Raw genomic sequence first — 20,065 nt, forward strand, 5'->3', positions numbered from 1 at the left:
GTCGGAGCGTGTCGCCGTCGCTGTGCCTGCCGTCGCAACTCCGAATGAGGGTGTCGCCGCTGGAACTGTCGCACTGCACCGCATTGAAGAAAAGCGCCTCGCATCCCAGAGAAGCGCGCCGCCGTCGGATCTGCTGCCGTCGCATCGTGGATGTCGCCACTGTAGTTGTCGCATTGCGCGGAAGCTTCACGCATCATGGGAGAAGAGTGTAACAGTTGGAGCTGTTGCCGTCGCATTGCTGAAAAAGGGTGTCGCCACTGCAGTCCACGCATCGAACCGAGAACTTCTTGCATCCCCGGAGAAGTGTGCCACATCTGGAAGATCTTCACGTCTTTATTTCTTTGTACTTGAACTTTGCCGCATTTCCCTTGCTGCGACATTGCTTGTCGTGGAAGCACAACACAACCTAAGGTACATTGACGAAAAGTGTTGCATCTTTAGAACTGAACTTAACTAAGCTAAATCTACCATCTTAAAGTAACAGTATTGTGTATTTTTTGTCGTTTATGGTCTTGTGGTAACTCTATATAAAGTTTACTTATTTTTTATATAAAACCTTGTGTGGTGTCCATCTGTAGTGTTGTCACTGGGTTACTGTATGTGGTCACAAATGCTTTACACACTGCCTCTGAGATAAGCCTGTCTGTTCGTGAAAAGCTACCAAGGCGGTGAGCAGGGGTTATTTAGGAGTGTAATCCCCTTTTCCTGACTAGTGGCAAGGGTCCCTATTTGTCACAAGTACCTACCTGTGCAAACTAGAGACCCCCAAATCTAACACCCAGACACACAGCAAGGGCAGTACTTCTTGTAAGTCTCTTCAGCTGATCTTCTTTGGCAGGCATTCCTCTGGATCACAAAGTAGTCTAACTTTCAGGGGTTTCAGCTCTTATATTTATACCCCAAAAGTCTTTGTTCTCTATGTGTGAGGGGTCCTAGACCCAGTCCAAACCAGTTCTGGGAGCACTCTACCAGCGTACACTTCTTCCTTAGTCAGTGTGGGTCAGGGTCATCAGATGCACCACAGGAAGTGGAGCCAGCATTGTGGAAGGCAGGCAAAGCCCTATTCAGGACCAGGTGCTACTCCTCCCACCACTCCAAATGCAGGTAGGTCTATTCAGCCTAGTGCTGACACGCCCAGACTCCTGGAGCCACCCAGCCCCTGGCACTCTCAAAGCAGACAGTCAAACAACAAACAGGCAGAGGCACACAGAAAGGTTGAACGAGAAAATAGCCACTTTCTAAAAGTGCTATTTTCAAACACAGAATTTAAAAACCATCCTTCCTAAAATATGTGTTATTAAATTCTGAGTTCAGGGATACCAGATTCCAGATTCCAATTTTCCATCTTGCTTCTATGGGATGATATGAAGGTAAACATGTTACACAGCATTCTCCATTCTGTCCTATTGGCAAGATAGTCTTTCAATAGTGAAAAATGAAATTGGCAGTATTTCACTATCAGGACATGTTACCCAGACTAGTAAATGTCCTACCTTTCACATACACGGCACCCTGCCCATGAGGGGGGGGGTACCTAGGTGTCTAATGTGTAAGAAAAGGGAAGGGTGAGGCCTGGCAAGTGGGTGCACTGGCCAGGTCGACATGGCAGTTATCAAACTGCGTACAGTGGAAGGCCTGACACCTCTTTTCAGCGCTACTCATGTGGGTGGCACAACCAGTGCTGCAAGCCCACAAATTGAATTTGAATTACCAGCCCTGGCACATGCAGTGCACTTTACTAGGGACCTACTTGTAAAACAAATATACCAATCATGGAAAACCAATCACAATAATAATTTACATAGAGAGCATGTGCACTTTAGCACTGATCAGCAGTGGTAAAGTGCCCAGAGTCCTATAGCCAACAACCACAGGCCAGGAAAAACAAAGGAGGAAGAAACAACAAGTTTGGGGATAACCCTTCAAAAAGGGCCATTTCCAACAGTATGTGTAAATGTTTTTATAACCTGTTTGAGGAGGAGATAGTTTTTTAACTAACAGTTTAACAGAGCGATGCTTAAGGAGGAATGTAATCATCAGAAATATTATGTGGGACTTGTGTATTTGTTCATTTTAAATAACAGTCTTGCATGAGTAATCCCTAATTATATCCACGGGGCAGAATGAGGAGATTGAATTGGGAGCTCTCAGCTATATAATGTAATGAGTCAAAGCGGAAGTTGGATTGACTATTAATGAATTTGAACGATGTTGAGCAAAGTGATGATTTGGATAAGCTGGAACTTTTTCTTGGAATTCTTGTGTTTGTTTATTTTTGCAAAAGATAGATTTGAGCTATGCATTTTTAATCAATTTCTGGATGGAGAACTCTGCAGAATCAACTTATGAATGAATGTATTAACATACAGTATTTATCAATATGTGCAAGGTTAACCTGTACATGTAAGAAATTGAAAACACGGATTAAGCTGCATTGTGCTAGTCCAAAAGATACAATGCCACCATGCAATTGCAAACTACATTTGAAACCTAGATCAAGTGATTTGCTAAATCAATCAATTATTGAATTGATACTTACTTTCATTGTATTTCTTGTCAGTTCAATTCTCATATTATTCCATTGAAGCACTGCATATCAAGTTAACGTTTTGTATCGTACACAAACATAGATCTTATCATGTTACAACATGGTGAACCATTCTGTGCGTTGCTCTGTGGGTCCTTTGTATATGTTTTGTTATGTACAGAGTATTTAATACATGGATCAAAATGGTGGCCATATCGTGACAGAGGTAGCAGTGAGCAGCCGGAATGTGCTGATATAAAACTTCAGCCTAAATAAACACGTGGAAGCAACAACTGGAGTGGCTGACTCATTCTTACTAAGGAAAGAGAATTGTGATATTTTCATGCACTGGCGGGCGAGTTGTTTTCCTTGTATCACTGGCGTTTTGGAGCATGGCGGCAACTGTTGTTTTAGTGGAGTGATATATATGGTAGAAATCAATAACTTTTACATTAATTATAAAAAGCTACTATTTTACATTAGTAGTGTTTAGCGCAATACACACCATCCACAGCATATGCCATAACGAATGTTCCTCCAATCAAACTCATTAGTAATCACTACCAGTGGTGTAACAACAGCTCCCGCAGTGCGGGGATACCTCAAGCTCCAGGGGTCTCCTTCGGACACTATGCATAGGCAGGCCTGAGAGCTCCTAACTAGGGGGTCGATTAGGATGGCGGACGGATTGCCCCCGCCGGGCTGGCGATAGCCAGTGCCGGGTGGGCGGGGGCAATCCATCCGCCATCCTCCCTGAAATGAACCCCCGCCACATTAGGATGGCTGGGAGGTCTCATATGGTGGCGGTGTCTATCAGACACCGCCAGCCATATTAGGATGGGCTTTGAGGAATGCCTTTCGGTGGCGGCAATGCCGCCACCGAAAGGCATATGGTCTTTGCTTTGGGGGCCCGTTGCGGGCCCCCACGGTGAAGGGGGGGGTGCACATGGGGGGTACCTATGGTACCCCCCTGCTTTTCAAAGTACAGCATGGCAGGCCATCGCGGTGCCTGTCATGTTGTGATTTGAAACGCACAACATGCATTTTTAGCACTGCGCCCGCCGCAATGGTAAAAATGCGGGATGCACCTGCCACTGTGGCGGGTGCATCCTAATTCGGCGCACGGGACTTCCGCCATTATGGCGGATGGTCCCTTGCCACAATAGGATGGCGGACGGACAAAGTCCGTCCCCCATCCTAATCGACCCCTAGGTCTGGAGCGTTGGAGCATCTTCCATGCACTTTCCAGGGGGGCCTCCACAAGTTTCATTATGCCACTGACCACTACATCAAACTAGAAATGTGAAAGGCTTAATGAGCCATCAGTGACCGCATCATGTTACTGTGCATATATTTAAATACATAAATATGAAGCTTTTGTGATATTGGCCTGAGAACATATTTTTTTTCTGGAAAAATGCTAATCAAGACTACACCTTTTTCTATGTTTCACAGTATGGCCTATTTGGTTGGCTGGCATATGCTAAATTATATGTGTCTGCTGTTGTCTGCTTTCCTGGTGAAATGATGTACTCCATTAAAGAATCGTCAAGAAACACGTCAACATCCATTTTCCATGTAGACTATATATGTGAAATATGTAAGTTTATAGCCACAATGTTTTCAAACTTGTTCAAAACGATTGTGACAGTAATGTGTTCTTTTGTAATTTTGTGGCTAAAAACATCTGCTGGTTTTGCCTAGTTTTGATATCTTAGCCAAAACATACACTACGCTATGAATCAAATATAAAATAGTTTGATTTGATTTTTTGTAGAAATATGTTTGCCTTATTATGAAAGCAGTCTGAATTATACTAGCTGTTATATATCCAAACCCAACAAGTTTGCCTGTTGTAGGAAAGCCCATACACGGAGGTAAGGTTTCAGCCATTTATTTCACGAAGGGCGCAGCGCAGAAGCCAGAACACACTGTAACACTCCATAATACTAGATAAGCACCTCCTCATGGGCCACAGTCTTTGCCTGCAAGTCCGGCACAGCAGTTTTAAAGCTACCAACAAGTGTACATTCCCCACCTCTGTGGGCGTGGTTCACACGGCATTCTGGAACCTGAGGTGCTTCACTCTTACCACAGTGGGTCCCGTGCCGTCTGCAGGTTTTTCAAACTTAATTTCACCACATTGGGTCGTGCTGCATGTGGGGACTGTTTCTCTGCATCTGTACATATCTTCGTGGGCATCCATGTCCATATACCGCCTCGTAGGTTGACGTGGCGGCAGGGCTGCACATGGGTGCAGCGGGGCATCACCTGCTGCTCAGGCAAGCTGTTTACAACCAAACCCAACAAGTTTGCTTGGTGTAGGGATGCCCACACACGGAGGTAAGGTTTCAGCCATTTATTTCACGAAGGGTGCAGCGCAGACGCCAGAACACACGGTAACACTCCATAATTATTGTTCAGCCCGACAAGTTTCGTATTAGATAAGCACTTTCTCATGGGCCACAGTCTTTGCCTGCAAGTCCATCACAGCAGTTTTAAAGCTACCAACAAGTGTACATTCCCCGCCTCAGTGTGCGTGGCTCACACGGCATTCTGGAACCTGTGGTGCTTCACTCTTACCACAGTGGGTCCTGTGCCGTTTGCAGGTTTTTCAAACTTAATTTCACCACAGTGGGTCGTGCTGCATGTGGGGACTGTTTCTCCGTATCGGTTCATATCTTCGTGGGCATCCATGTCCATATACTGCCTAGTAGGTTGACGTGACCGCAGGGCTGCACATGGGTGCAGCGGGGCATCACCTGCGGCTCAGGCATGCCGCTTATATCCAAACCCAACAAATTTGCCTGTTGTAGGGAAGCCCACACACGGAGGTAAGGTTTCAGCCATTTATTTCACGAAGGGTGCAATGCAGAAGCCAGAACACACTGTAACACTCCATAATTATTGTTCAGCCCGACGCGTTTCTTACTAGATAAGCACTTCCTCATGGGCCACAGTCTTTACCTGCAAGTCCGGCACAGCAGTTTTAAAGCTACCAACAAGTGTACATTCCCCGCCTCAGTGGGCGTGGCTCACACTGCATTCTGGAACCTGTGGTGCTTTACTCTTACCACAGTGGGTCATGTGCCATCTGCAGGTTTTTCAAACAAATTCACCACAGTGGGTCGTGCTGCATGTGGGGACTGTTTCTCCGCATCCGTTCGTTCATATCTTCATGGGCGTCCATGTCCATATACCGTCTCGTAGGTTGACGTGGCGGCAGGGCTGCACATGGGTGCAGCGGGGCATCACCTGCGGATCAGGCAAGCCACTTACATCCAAACCCAACAAGTTTGCCTGTTGTAGAGAAGCCCACACACGGAGGTAAGGTTTCAGCCATTTATTTCACGAAGTGTGCAGCGCAGAAGCCAGAACACACCGTAACACTCCATAATTATTGTTCAGCCAGACGCGTTTCGTACTAGCTGTTATATATACTTGGGATTAATACACCAAGATCCATTAACTGAAAAGCTAATTGCTAATCTAATTACTAATTACTTTCAGCTTGAGAAGTAAGTCATAGGGTGTTTGAAGTAAGTGTTATCCCCCATGCTATAACAACACTTTTGTCTTGTGACCTTTACATTTTTATCAACTCAGGAAATATCACAGATAAGAACCCAAATTTTGAACAACCCAACTCTTCACATCAAAAAGACTTTTGAGTGTGCTGCACCTCTCCACTGGCCATAGGCCAACCCGTCTCAATTGTATGGTGAATAGAGAGCTGTTAGCTCCTGTGGTGTGCACTACCACCGCCCCCGTTGTTCCCAAGAGGCAATTTGTTTGAAAAAACAACAGCAATTCCACCCACTGTGGGTTGCAACACCAAGTACCATTAACACAAATATAAATGGAATCAATAGAGTGTCCATCAATGGTTGTTTTGCTTTTTTAAATCTTCTTTATTCGATTTTCATCGGCCAGCCAACGCGTTTCGTTCAAAAGAACTTCGTCAGGGCTGTAAAAACATTTAAAAAGATTTCATGTAGTACTATACATAAAAAATAGTTGTTCTCCAATCATAATATTCACAATCCTAAAACAGAAGTACATTTCCTTAATACATAATTCTCTAATCCTCTAGAATTCTCTTTTACATATTTACAAACTGTGCGATAAATACATACAATAGATACTTCAAAACAGAGTGTGTACCCTCTATTCAATTAGATCTCAATTTTTTGTATAAATTCTCTATTCTCAATTAATCCATTATAAGGGTATGTTGGTTTCTACCTTCATATATTCACACGTTTGTCAATACCAACAGCGTGTGCAACATCTGATAATGCCAAGTCAAACTAGAAGCTACATTTCCATACTCAATATCTTTCAAAAAGACATTTCTCTTATAGACCAATACATTCCATCTTTCACCACCTGGTTTATAATGGATTAATTGAGAATAGAGAATGTATACAAAAAATTGAGATCTAATTGAATAGAGGGTACACACTCTGGTTTGAAGTATCTATTTTATGTATTTATCGCAGTTTGTAAATATGTAAAAGAGAATTCTAGAGGATTAGAGAATTATGTATTAAGGAAATTTACTTCTGTCTTACGATTGTGAATATTATGATTGGAGAACAACTATTTTTTATGTATAGTACTACATGAAATCTCAGGAAATATCACCTGAAACCTTCGGAGTATGGTCAATTGATGAATGGAAGAATATTGTTTGTTCCACAGAAGGATGAACAAAATGCACTTTTAAGCACATCCAATAATTTTTTACCATATAAATGGCATGCACATATATCTGGTGTTATATGTGGAATTGCACTAATGATATTTCTGAAGTCCTACAGAGTATTAAAGAAACTGCAAGCAGCACTCATGATGACTGCCATTTGCTATTGGGAGGAATTGGTCTGTAATGGTGTAAACTCAAACATGTTCACCTCATTTCTATGAGCCCAAGGTTCAGCTGGTACTGGATAACCCCACAAACCAGACCAATTGCATTGGTAAAATAAGCATAGACTGTGCACAGGGACCTCTGTGAAACTTCCACAAAACATTGTATTTGTGATCTTTGAAGAATATACACATTTATGTGCAAGGCAGGTGTAGTGTATATCCAACAAGAGTTGCTGAGGCATGTTTACTTTTACTAAACTATTAAAAACATCTCAATATAAATCCTCAATGCACAAGGTTCCAGGTTGGACTTCCGCTGGCACCTTTCGTTACTAAATGCGATCGCCTCTTAATCCTTCTCCCTGTTCTCCTGGGAGAGAATGACGTGTTGCGCAAAAAAGTGCACTGATGTCACATATTACCCATACAACACAGTTTTGTCACTATTTTAATGAAGTTCTGCAAATAATGAAGTGCTGATCTGAGATGTCCTTAATATATACTCACCCAGAAAAATCTGTTGAGAGAATCCCATAGTTGAATATGTAGACTCGGCTAATCTGGCACAGAGTAAGGTATCCCATAGCTGCCACAAAAGAGCACCTAGGTCAAAGCAAAAATAAGCACATCAGTTTGACATATATTGGCTGAGATACAGCATTTATAATTGAAACTCTTTGAGCATGAGTATATATGAATCTTTGGTTAAATAAAAAATGCATCTTATTTGCACCACTGCTTTATTTTATTTGTATTGATCACTTTCGGCCAACAGCAGTGCTTAATTTGAGCTTGTGGTTTTCTGGTGCTCAGCAATGGCACATAACTGTCAACATCAGCACTTGTGACAGTCTGCCACACGGTGGTGCTGTTTGGCTAATTTAGAGATGACCATAACAACAGTTAATTAATTCAAGATACATTAAAAAATTACTATTACCTTCCTCCCAAGCCATTTATATATCTATGGGGGGCTGAAATAGTCCGCTTTGTCACACTTGTAGAAGTGTCATGGTTAGTATTTGTGAAGTTACTATCATTGGCAGCATGGCAAGGATGATATGTGGTGCAAGCTGCTGTGGCCTCCTGACAAGAGCCGTGGCACTTATTTTTTTGCAAGTTAAGCACTGGCCAACAGGCCTTTTGTGGTTTCACTTGTATGCTGCTGCTTATCCGTATCTTAAGAGGAAACAGGTTTTTTGAAATACAGATGACGCAGACTCATACAAAGCAGCAACTTCACATAGATTTCAGGGAACTGATTGGGAGAAATAAACAGACGTTTTAAGTACAGAAGCGAGAGCCATTTTAAAAAGCACTGACGAAACCATTATGTCTGAGTTTAATGTGACGACTCGTGCAAACCGTCATGCATAAATGATATCTACATGTGATAGCACATTGAAATCATACCTACTGGCTTTGCCAATACTTGGTAGTGGTGGTGATGGCAGAGTTGTTGGTCATGGTGATAGTCGTGTTGGTGGTCTGAAATTAGTGGTGTGGTATTGTTGGAGGTAATAAGGTGCTGTTGTGGAATTAGTGGTGGCGGAATGGTATTGTTGTGGTCTTGGTGGTAGAGTTACTGGGATGGTGGCTTCAGTGAGGGAGGTGGTGTTAGTCGGGATAGAGTCGATATTTGTTTTGGCAGCAGTATTTGTAGTGGCTATATTGGTGGTGGTATTAGTATCTGATAGTGATATTGCTGATAGTGACATTGATGTAATTGTTGGTGTTATTTGTGATACTGTTGGTCGTGTTAGTGACATTGTTAGTGGCATTGCTGTAGTACTGGTGGTATGGAGGTAGATTGTATTAATGGTAGCACTGCTACTGCGGTAGTGGTATTGCTGGTATGATATTTAGCTATTTGCAGTGGCGGTGGTGGAATTATTGATGCTGTGGTATTGAAGGTGGTCTTGGGTTGTACTGTTATTATTGATGGTGGTATTGGCAGTGGTGTTTGCCTTGGTGGTAGTGGGTATATTGAAAAAAACATTAAAAAATGCCTACTGCGATAAAAAAAGAACATTGATTACTGTCTGTATACAATGCATGTACGAGATAAAAATTAAATGGGACAAAAAGTGTAATTGTTGAGTGTACACTTAAGATGCTAAATAATCTCTCGTGATTTTCAATGCAAACACTCTGAGGGAGGAGCAATGGCACTCCAAATGGACAGTGAGAGAGAAACACTTCTTGGGACTAATGTGATTGACTATGCCTCAAGCCACTGGCTGAAAGCGACTGATCTAAATAAGCCAACAACCTAAGGGGTGAAACCCGAACTGCATGCCATGAATATTGCAAACAGTAGTTCTTATAGACAGCTGCACTATCAACCAAGCCCTGAAAAAGGGAGTTAGATCAGAGATGCCATTATTAGAGGAACATGTACCGGGAGCTCTTATAGGGTTATTTGTTGGCCTTTTGAAAACCAGAGGAACCAGATATGATAACATCCCTACAGCATTTTCACCCTATCTGCTTAAAGGATGCCTCAGTCCACTGACATGATAATAGAAAACGAAATACAAAATGGCCTTTAGTAAGAACAACAATATGAAAGGTAATAATGATGAACATCCTCTCACAAAGAGCAACCCTGCCGTGATAACTGAGAAGACGGCCGCACTGAATGATGGTGAGAGGCAGGCAGAGTTGGACTTCGTAGAACTGTCAAAAGCAGCAAAATTAGAGCCATGTGTCACTGTCAGATTAACAAACATTTCCCCCTATGTAAATGTGACTTGAAAACATTCCCATTTCTGTATACTCAATTTACAGGAGACATTAAGGCAGAACCCTGGGCCCCATTCACAAAGATTTTGCTAGGCATGGGTGTATATTATTCTTATAGTACTTAAGACTTACTCCTGAAATTCGTGGCTTATTTAGTAACTCTGTGATTAGCTACACACATTTTGCAATGCATTTACACATTATTTAGGTATTTTTAACTTAACCTTGGATAGTCCAGATGTAAATGGTGTAGAAAGTGTTGGAAGACACAGATCAGATCCCCATTTTTACTGTGTGTGTGAAGGAAGGAGAACATTTTTGAGCCAGAAAATACATTTTTTAAATTTTATTTCATTAATTTCTCAGTTTCTACTCTCACTCCTGGCATGACGTAAGTTTAGAATCCTGACTCGAGGAGGCGAGTGTGCCTCACTGCATGAAGATCTGAACTACGTCTCCTGAGATGAGCCAACCTGATCTCAGGAAACCCTGCACAAGACCGAGTTGACCAGTCAGTCTTCCTTTTTGATGTGTCAGAGGACCAACATCGTCCTGGAGCCAGAGACCACCAAAATCCAGATGGTCAGGGCAAGAAATAACAAAGAGCTGCTACATCTGCACTGTGGAGCTTCAATGTCACCTATTTTTCTCACCTGGATCTCCGACCAACCCTAATCTTTCATGTACCTCTATCCCCTCCCCTGTCATAAGAAGACACTGGGAATATTGTATTTGACTCCCCCCTACAGCACCTTGGCTCACCTCAGAACTAAGTGCAGAAAGAAAAAGCTGTAAATGGCTCGAAAGAATTTGGAAAACTCATTATGGCAATGCAGATAAAGTATTATATAGAGAGGCTTTGGGGAATTACCACTATAATATCACATTAGTTTGGTGCACGTTTTATACTCTGAAAATTACAGAAGCCAACAAAAGTCCTAAGGAAATGTTTAAAATTGTGTCCTGTTTTATGGACCGTAAAGCACGAGCCTCCACAGCAGAAACGAACCCCACTTAGGTCAGAAATTAAGGGATTTTGTTGAAGAAAAAAAAGTTACAATTCAGATTAATAAACTGGCGTCTCATTCTTTCAGCCCCATGGCTCCTGCCTCTTTGCCTCCTGTCTCCATTCAGAACACACTGCTCTCTTTTACTACTCTGAGTGAGGACGAAGTGAAAGTGCTCCTTCTGTCTTCTCATTCTGGCGCTCCCTAAGATCCATGTCCTCTTCACATCTTGAGGTAAACTGTGGATGTTACTGGTCCAGTGTATGCAAAGGCATTTAATTCTTTCTTACAGTCAGGGATGGTACATGATATTTAGAAAATGGCTAGTGTTGGCCCCTTGCTGAAAAAGTCTATGGTCGATTTTAAGACTGTCCAATTTCAGACCCATTTCTCTTCTCCCTGCAGCCGCCAAGAGTCTATTGTAAATAGGCAACTATTGAAGTTTGTAGAATCTAGGCATCTTCTCCACCCATCCCAATCTGGCTTTCATGCATGACACAGCACTGAAACCCCCTGGCTGGAAAGTACCGAGCCCTTGAAGCTGTCTTTAAACCAGGGCCACAGCTCCACTCTCATTTTATTTGACCTATCGGTGTCTGTTGATACTGTCTCTCACAACATTTTGCTGCACTGTTTGACTAATATTGGACTTGTAGAAATGGCCTTGAAATGGCTTACTTCTTTTCTAACAGCCAGAGAACGGTCAGTGTGGACAAAGGCACATTTTTCCTAGGCCGAACCACTCAAATGCAGGGTATCCCAGGGATCATCATTGAGTCCTACACTGTTCTATATCTATGTGCTCCCTCACACTGCATTGGTGAAATCATTCTGCGTCAACATCATAGCATAATACGCAGTTAATGTTTTCCTATGAGGGTGCTGAAGACACTACAAAGGAATCTTTTCCAGCGTGCAAGAAGGCGGTTCTCCGCTGGCTTGGGGACAACCATCTGCATGCAATCCGGACGAGCCCGAAATTCTTCTCTGGCTTAATCCCCGTCGGGTTGATTCGGATCTGGGCCTACTGAAGGCCAAACTCCTCCGCTGCCTGCACGAGGGGCCAGTAATCTGGGAGTGATATTTGATGATAAACTCTCTTTTAAGGCTCAGATTCTGTCAGTAGTTAGCTATTTTTGGATTTCAAGGCACCCAAAATATTCTTGCCCCCTCTCTTACAGGATGCTCCCAAAATGGTTGTCAGACCTACTATTTTATCTAGCTTGCACTGCGCCAATGTTTCATACCTGTGTTTATCTATTTCCTTGATCCGACAACTTCTGGTAATCCAGAACATGGTAGCTCGTCTGCTGGTGTTTAATCTTCCAAAGAGCACTCTAACTTCACAATACCGTATCCAATTACTTTGGCTACCTGTCCACAAGAGGATCATGTTTAAAGCATTATTGCTTGCACACAATGCTCTTCACAGCTCTGGCCCTCGCTAACTGAACAACAGAATTCAGAAATATCTGCGAAATAGGAACCTGTGGTCTAGCAATGCTCATTTGATTTTGGTCCCTTGCTTAAAAAAATCAAGGCGTCCTTCTTGGTCTGTGTGGCCAAAATTTGGAAGTTTCTTCCTGTGTAACTCAGGAGGTTAGTGAATGAGACTGCCTTTCATAAATGATTAAAAATGCATCTTTTCAATCAGTAATTTCTTTTCCGTCCTCTTCTAGTCACATGTTGTAGCGCTGGGATACTCTATGAGTAGCTGTGCATTTTACAAATCATGCGGTTAATTTATTCATTCATGTTTAGCCCAGGATCAAACCGTCCCCAGCTGAGTTAATCAACTGTCCTGTCCCACCATTTTCCTGTGTACCCTTGGATGTGGGAGACCCTACAATTAGTCTCTGCATCCCATGGGTTATCCTACCTGACCTCTTCCACTACGTCCTGCCTGCAATTCTATAGCCATGTGGCTATGTAGGAACGCCCAATTACCCCCCCCCCCCCTACCCATGGAAAATCAATTTATTGCACTCTGCTAATAGGACCATTTCTGACTTTTTTGAATGAATGTTAATAATAGCGAGATTCAAACCACGAACCTTGGAAAGAAGACACATGTGAAACTGTTTCAATCCCTTTGGGACACCTGCCATTATGGTTACATATGGATAATGTAACTTTTTACGTTAAAACGGTTGTGTAAGAGGAATAATGGATGTTGCCTCCAGAAACAGTAAGGACAGATCATCAAACAAATCTTCCCCAAGGGGATACCCCCACTGGGAATACCCCCTCTTGTAGTGTCACATAGCCACCAGGACTGTAGGGCAATCTGGGAGCTTGTACCTGGCTAGAAATATGAAAACCTTGCTCTATCTGAGTGTGCTGCTGACTGCTGCCCATTTTCCTCAAGGCCAGGGCTAAGCATTGTAGCCTGCTAAAGCTTCACTGCACTGTCCAGCTGTTGCTACTGACTTGGCTGGCACAGAGTTCCCCAGGCTCAACAAAGCAATTTGGGTAGAATCCCATTCTCGTCGCCAAACTGTAGTGACACAGTCACAATGAAGAGGCAGGAGACGTACCGTTTTCAAGTCTTGAATTTATTGGCTACAGCGTCCACAGTCCAGCAGCTACCGACAAGAGGAAAAAATCACCAGAACCCAAACCCCACACCACATGCCACATTCCAGGGGGAAAGTTCTGGAATGTGGAATGTTAAAGAAATGTGCAGTATTCTCATGTTATACTGTAATGTTCCCTTTCACCTTGTCCTTAGCTGTTCAGCCAGTGTGAGTGTTCTGCGTAGAATGTTGGTGTGATTGACATGAGTGGAATACTTGGGTGTCTGATATGAGTGTTGTCAGTTGGAAAATGGGCTGAGCAGATAGCAGGTTGCTCCTGGTGGGGCTCTGTGTCTATTCTTCTAATGGACTTAATAAACTACCTGGAACTCAGCTCAGCCACGTCTTCTATGTCTTCTGAACACGCGGGGACAGCCCACTACAAACTGACATCACCATACAGTTCAGGGGGTCCAACAATGCTGACCCAGACAATTTTGTAGTAAAAGTGTTTCTTTTGTGGTTGCTATTGGCTATCTTCAGCTGGAGTAAGTTACAAGCTGAGGGATAGTGCTCCATTGTAGACATTGGAGTGCTCTAGGCTTCAAATTGCTGGCAGAAGCCCGAAAAGCAACATTCCAATGTTGTTTTCCTTTCACAGCTGCGGCTGTGCACAAAGGTTTCTTGGAGCACCAGGGGATTTAAACCCCTTCTGGCTCTAAGAGGCCTTTGCTTTTACTAATTTGAACATCCTGCCCACGAGAGGAAGTATGTTCTAATAGCCTTAGAGCCCTCCTAGCAGGCTCTACAGGCCATTAAAGGCCCACTCCCTTGTTAAAGACCCTCGCCTTCGGTTCGGGCCATTAACGCTGGAGCAGGCCTTTAATGGCCGGTAAAGCCTGCTAGGTCGGACTCTAAGGCTATATTATCTCTTTGGAGAGCCTGGGGTTAAGAGAGTTTCAGTCTCTTTTTTATGATAAAACAGGACTTTCATGCAGTGATTATATTTCACTGTGGAAATGTTAATATTTTCGTTAGGGAAGACGGGAGAAAGAGTGTTTGTCGCCCTAGTGATCCTAAGATCAACATCAACATTTTGAGTGCCCGGAACCAAATAACGTACTTTTTAGGTTGATCAAAAGTACCTGAGCAAAAAGCGTGAAATACAGTGGGAGGCAGTGTGCACTACTTTGTGGCCTCAAGAGTGCTTACCACATCCTGTGCTTCCTCCATGATGCAGTGTAAAATGAAAACTAAGGTCTTTCATTTGAGACAGGCTGGTGCTTAAGTGCACGTCATAAGAGATTAAGAGCATACTTATTGTTGTAATAGTGCAGAGTTTATGGCTATCATGTCTTCCTCTGTCACCCTTGTACGAAGTAGACATGCGACCATTGTTTCTTGCTGAATTGCTGTTGATATGTTCATGGTTTTAAGTACTTTGTACATCAAGGAAAGTTTGAAATGGCGAGTGAGAGTATGTGTGACAGGGAGAGCCGAGCAGGAAGGTGCTACATGGTATCCTGTGGCATTTCCTGTCACTGTGAAAGAGAACATGCATCCACTGCTTTATATTTCCATGGGTTTTGGGACACTGTACTTGGCTTATGTTTTTGAAATCTGGCATACAGACAGCTTTAGCTGTCTCCCAAACTCATGTAATCAAAAATATAGTAAAGACTCAGGCCAGACCCTTTTAGCCACTAGTCTGTTAGAGTGGCATTTAAATGTTGGTCCAACTACTGGCCTGCTTGTGAGGGGCATGTATATCTAGGATGTGCTCATTGGATAGCCACTGGCCATTTACTATCTCCATGTGCCTCCGGAAGTGGCAAGTGTCAAAGAGGCAAAGCAGTACATCTCTTCTGCCTCTACCATTGCACCACACACTACTCCGTGTGGTGCTTGGAGGCTTTAGTTCGAACCATGACTAGATGGAGCATAGCAGCATAATTACAATACTTTTTATGGTACTCGGCACAGAACAAATTCTGAGGTGTGCTAGGGTACAGAGTACCATTCAGGGCCCGACCGGCTGTAGAGGGCATTGGGCGTTTTCCCGGGGTGCTGGAAGGGTGGCGGGCAGATTTGCAAAAGTGGGGGCCTTTTTTTTTTACTGGGAGATAGTTTTGCAGCGTTGATGCAATATTACCTTCCACGTCTGATCCTATAAAATTGGCAGGGCTATTTTGGGTTCCCAGTCCGGCCCTGGCACCATTCAGACCATACTTGTGTTACTGCAGACTCACCTGTGTGCTCACAGCATCACCATGGCAGAGTCTGCACAGATCCATGGCTTTCACCTTATGTGCCCTTGTTAAAGTGTAGCAGATCAGAGCCCACACAGATAACATTTGTAGAAGTCCTCTCTCCTGCCATGGCCGTGACTCTGGTGTATTTACACTTTCTCAACTTTATGTTATGTAGCATTAATGCAGCGGTGCTGGAAGTATTTTCAGAGTGGGGGTGCTGACATCAATGTCACGTCACTGAACTCATATGGATTTTGAAAAATTCAAGCGTCATACTCAGAAGAAGTATAATAAATGAGCCACACCCAGTGGTCAAAGTGGGCGGGATTAGCAGGGCATGGCTCTTTAATTTCATAGAGTCGGTTCCCCTACTTTCTTATTTTGAACATGCCTCCCGGACAGCAGAAATCACTAAGGCCGATAGTTAAGGCTCAGCTTTTGGGGACTCGCGGAACGGTCAGAGAAGGAAAAGGACTCTGTCTTTTACTTCATACCCAGAGAAGACAAGGAAAGTGTCCAGTTCTCCTGCCACTGGCAGCTTCACCCCTCTCTATGTTCCCCCTCTTCCCTCTCTTTCTGTCTCGCTCCTCCTCATTTAGTGAAAACCGAGAGTTCAAGAAATAGGTATTACCTTCTCTTTACTCCTTTTGTTTATTTACTCCCCTGTGAAATGGATAAAAAAAAGAAACACACTTTTGCTGGAAACGTCATCTTTTTCTGACATTTTTCAATTTCTAAGTGCAGCCTCGGGGTGGAGAGAAATAAAACATTAAAAATATGAAAAATAACTAACTAAAGCAAGACAGAGTGGTTGCAAGGAGGCCAGATTGATTTATCCACACCTAAACACATTATCACCACTTTACAGTGTTTGTCAGTGTAGCACTACTTTTGTTTTCTGGTCTCTCTTGGAACAACATTGCTTTCCCTGGGTGGGAAAGTGCACTATTCCTGGAGGTACTGAAATACCTGCTTGATGGGTGAATTGGAAAACAAAATGTGTACAGCGGCTGTGTGTTCATGAATGTGGTCTTTTTAAACCATACTGCTTATGTTTTGTAAGGATATAAGCAATGGGCACTGAAACGGGTCCCTTCTGGGACCCGGAGTCATGGACCTCAACTTTTCAGGAAAAAGCACTCACTCATTTCTGAATAATGAGTGCAAAAAGAAAAAAGGTAACCATGTTGTTCCTGCTTACATTTCACATGCTTTACTTAACCTTGCATTCCATATGAGTGTTTGCTTTTTCTAGGATGTTGTTAATTTTTTTTAGGCAGCATATTGACGTCTAGTGAGTAATTTGAATTGAGTCACATCCAGGTGTTTATAGCGGGTCAGTGCAGTGCAAGTTTCTCTCAGTGGGGCAGTATGGTGTTCAGTGGGGGGTGGATTCGGCACTATGGTCAGAGCTGCAAAATTTGGTACTGGGGAACCATGTTCAGCCTTCATTACCAGTCCACCAGACCTCTACCCCTGAGGGAGCACATTCCCATGCTAGACCTTAGAAGGCCCGTGAGATCTTAAACGCTCTGATATCTTAGCACCAGCAGGTGGACCCTAGCAGTGGCAAGTTTGCGTTAACCTTGAAGTCCTGTTCACCACAATTCTTTCTGAAGTTCACCTCCACTCTTGCAGGCAGGCCTAATAAGCAGCACACCATAGAGTGACAGTGACTCTGTCACTGAGGTCACAGGACCCTTGAGCAGGGTGGCTCTAGGGTAGTGTGACCGCAACAGGAGCTGAACAGCCGCGGTCCGTACAGGTAACAGCGATGGGGCAGAGGGCCAAGTAAGGAGGGATTTCGAGGGACAATGCAGAGGGAAAATTAAATAAATAATAACATTTCCCTCTGCATCGTCCCTCGAAATCCCCCCTTATGCGGCCCCACCGCGTCATGTTTGCAAGTATAATATGGTTTTAAAAGCATTTGCTGCCTCCTTCCTGGCCTCCAACAATTTTCAGCAACAATAAAAATGTCATGATACCTCCAGTGGTTAATGTTCGTAGTAGAGAGAGATAGTGTTTTGTCTAGTGGACATTTTAACTCATGAGAAGAAAGCGCAGAGGGTTAATATGCCTGCTGCTAAGATCATGTACCATGAAGGTCACAAAGTGCACATAATATAAATAGGTCAGTGGGTTACCGCTTTTGTCAGAGAGGGGGAACATCCATTACAACGCGCATTTTAGACCGCAGTGCCATTGCAACACAGGATTTACAACGCAAGTCGTTACCACAACTTGCGCTGGAGGGCGCTCTAGACTAAGGAATAGTAGATTTACTATTCCAACACCTTCCCTACTGTACGTAGGCTGGTGTTGGAATAGTAAATCTTACTATTCCTAAGTTCAGCACCCTACAGCGCAAGTCGTGGTAACGACTTGCGTTGTAAAACCTGCGTTGTGATGTACCGCGATCTAAAAGATCGCGTTGTAACATCATACAACCTCAGAGAGACCCTATTGTTCCTTTCAGTTAATAAGTTAAAATCCTAACATAGAACAGTGAGCTATTAACTGTCATGTAGGAGTTGCATGCAAACTGCAAGGTATACATTAGAGTGTTTTGGTTTTTCCCCAATCTTTGATTATCCTAATGTTGCAAAAAAGGGTTAATATGGATAGAAACCAATTCTGATTATTAAAGATAACCCCCAACCATGGTATTATATTTTAAATTCTGAGTTTGTGTTTCTCCAGACCAATCACTATTGAACTATGCTGCCTACTAGTATGGTTCTCGTGTGACTCCTACACCTTGTAGTCCTTTGTCTTATGTAACATTTCCTATACGGTGATTTACACACATATGATTGATTGTCTCTGTGTAATATGTGTGATGTAAAAAGCTATGACACCCTACACTGGTATTAGTGGTGCTGTACATTTTCCGATACTTTATTATTTTTACATTTTTAAACATGATAACAGTCTCTGCAAAGATTTTTCTTTATCAGTACCAGTGGAACACACAACAGCAGCAGTGAGAAAGGTGACCAGTCAACCTTTGCAAAGGGCCCTCTACTTCACAACAGCACAAGTCACATTTTTTAGTAACTTTTTATCCATTTGACCCAAAAACAATATATTAGTTAAAATCATCAGATTATGCAGCGGATGACGTATTATGTGGCAAATATGGCAGAGACATAATTATGTGGAAAACATTTGCAAACTATGATATTTTGCCATTCATGTTTGAACTGCTCTTCTGGAAAAAAGGAGGAGAAGTGCTGATGACAGAAACTCCATGGCTGGGAGATAAATGGCTTGTGATTCCACTTTTAAGGATAATTGGGACATTCTGTGATTGGAAACGTATCCTACTTTGTGAATCTATTTTAATGTCAATAACTCATATTAAACCTTAAATAAACATGTGTATCCATTGGTTTAATTAAATAACGTAATAAGCTGTAACTAGTTAGTGAAATGGGAAAGAAATATTAAAAATGTGGATATTTTGCTCTTTCTGTCACACCTCTGACTCCGCCCACTGACCCAATCCATGGGTTATTCCTGCCCTCTGATTCTCTGCCCACAGTTCCCCAACTTTTTCCCTCCCACTTCGACCACTGCCCACGCTCATTCAGCAGTAGAGGTGTAAGGGTGTGGTATTTAGCTGATTGTGCACTTTGGAGCACACTGTCACACATATATTACTAGTACATGGTGTGGTAACACACAGCCATTTATAGACAACACATTTGCCATTAAAATGACCACTAATTTTGCACAGACATGCCGTTTTAACAATAAAGCTACATAGTACACTAACAATCATGGGTGAAAATCAGGTTTCGCAAATATTTATCAAAGGAAAATGTGTGTTTCTGTCGTATTGCAGTATTTCAAAAACAATTTCTCATTTGCATTTTCCTAACTATATATTGTTGATAATTTGTACATTCTATTTACAGATATTCAAATTTTGTTGTGTTAGGGAACAATTATATCTACAGTCTTCATGTTCTCACTCCCTGTACCCCAATTATATTGTTGCACGTTTCCGTTTACAAAATACTCTCACTTTGTACTCAGAGAAACAAAGTGTTGTGCGCTACACTTGTGGGGTGGTTTGGGCCTTGCTACGGCCTGTAATGTAGCACGGGGCAGGGCGCGCTTCCGCAAGTGAACTAC

The 20,065-nt window shown here is 42.9% G+C and overlaps 1 protein-coding gene across 2 annotated transcripts in view; it reads right to left on the reverse strand.

The window, feature by feature from the left end:
* Positions 1-20,065, reverse strand: part of MBOAT1 (membrane bound glycerophospholipid O-acyltransferase 1) — a 491,383-nt gene that overhangs the window by 188,777 nt on the left and 282,541 nt on the right. For both annotated transcript variants that reach the window (XM_086965142.1, XM_086965143.1), the window contains one exon: positions 7,910-8,005. In XM_086965142.1, coding sequence (XP_086821268.1) covers positions 7,910-8,005 — 96 coding nt within the window. The remainder of the gene's footprint in view (positions 1-7,909; positions 8,006-20,065) is intronic.

The sequence above is a fragment of the Lissotriton vulgaris genome, chromosome 4_1 (assembly GCF_964263255.1).
Source record: "Lissotriton vulgaris chromosome 4_1, aLisVul1.2, whole genome shotgun sequence".
Classification (NCBI taxonomy): Eukaryota; Metazoa; Chordata; class Amphibia; order Caudata; family Salamandridae; genus Lissotriton; species Lissotriton vulgaris.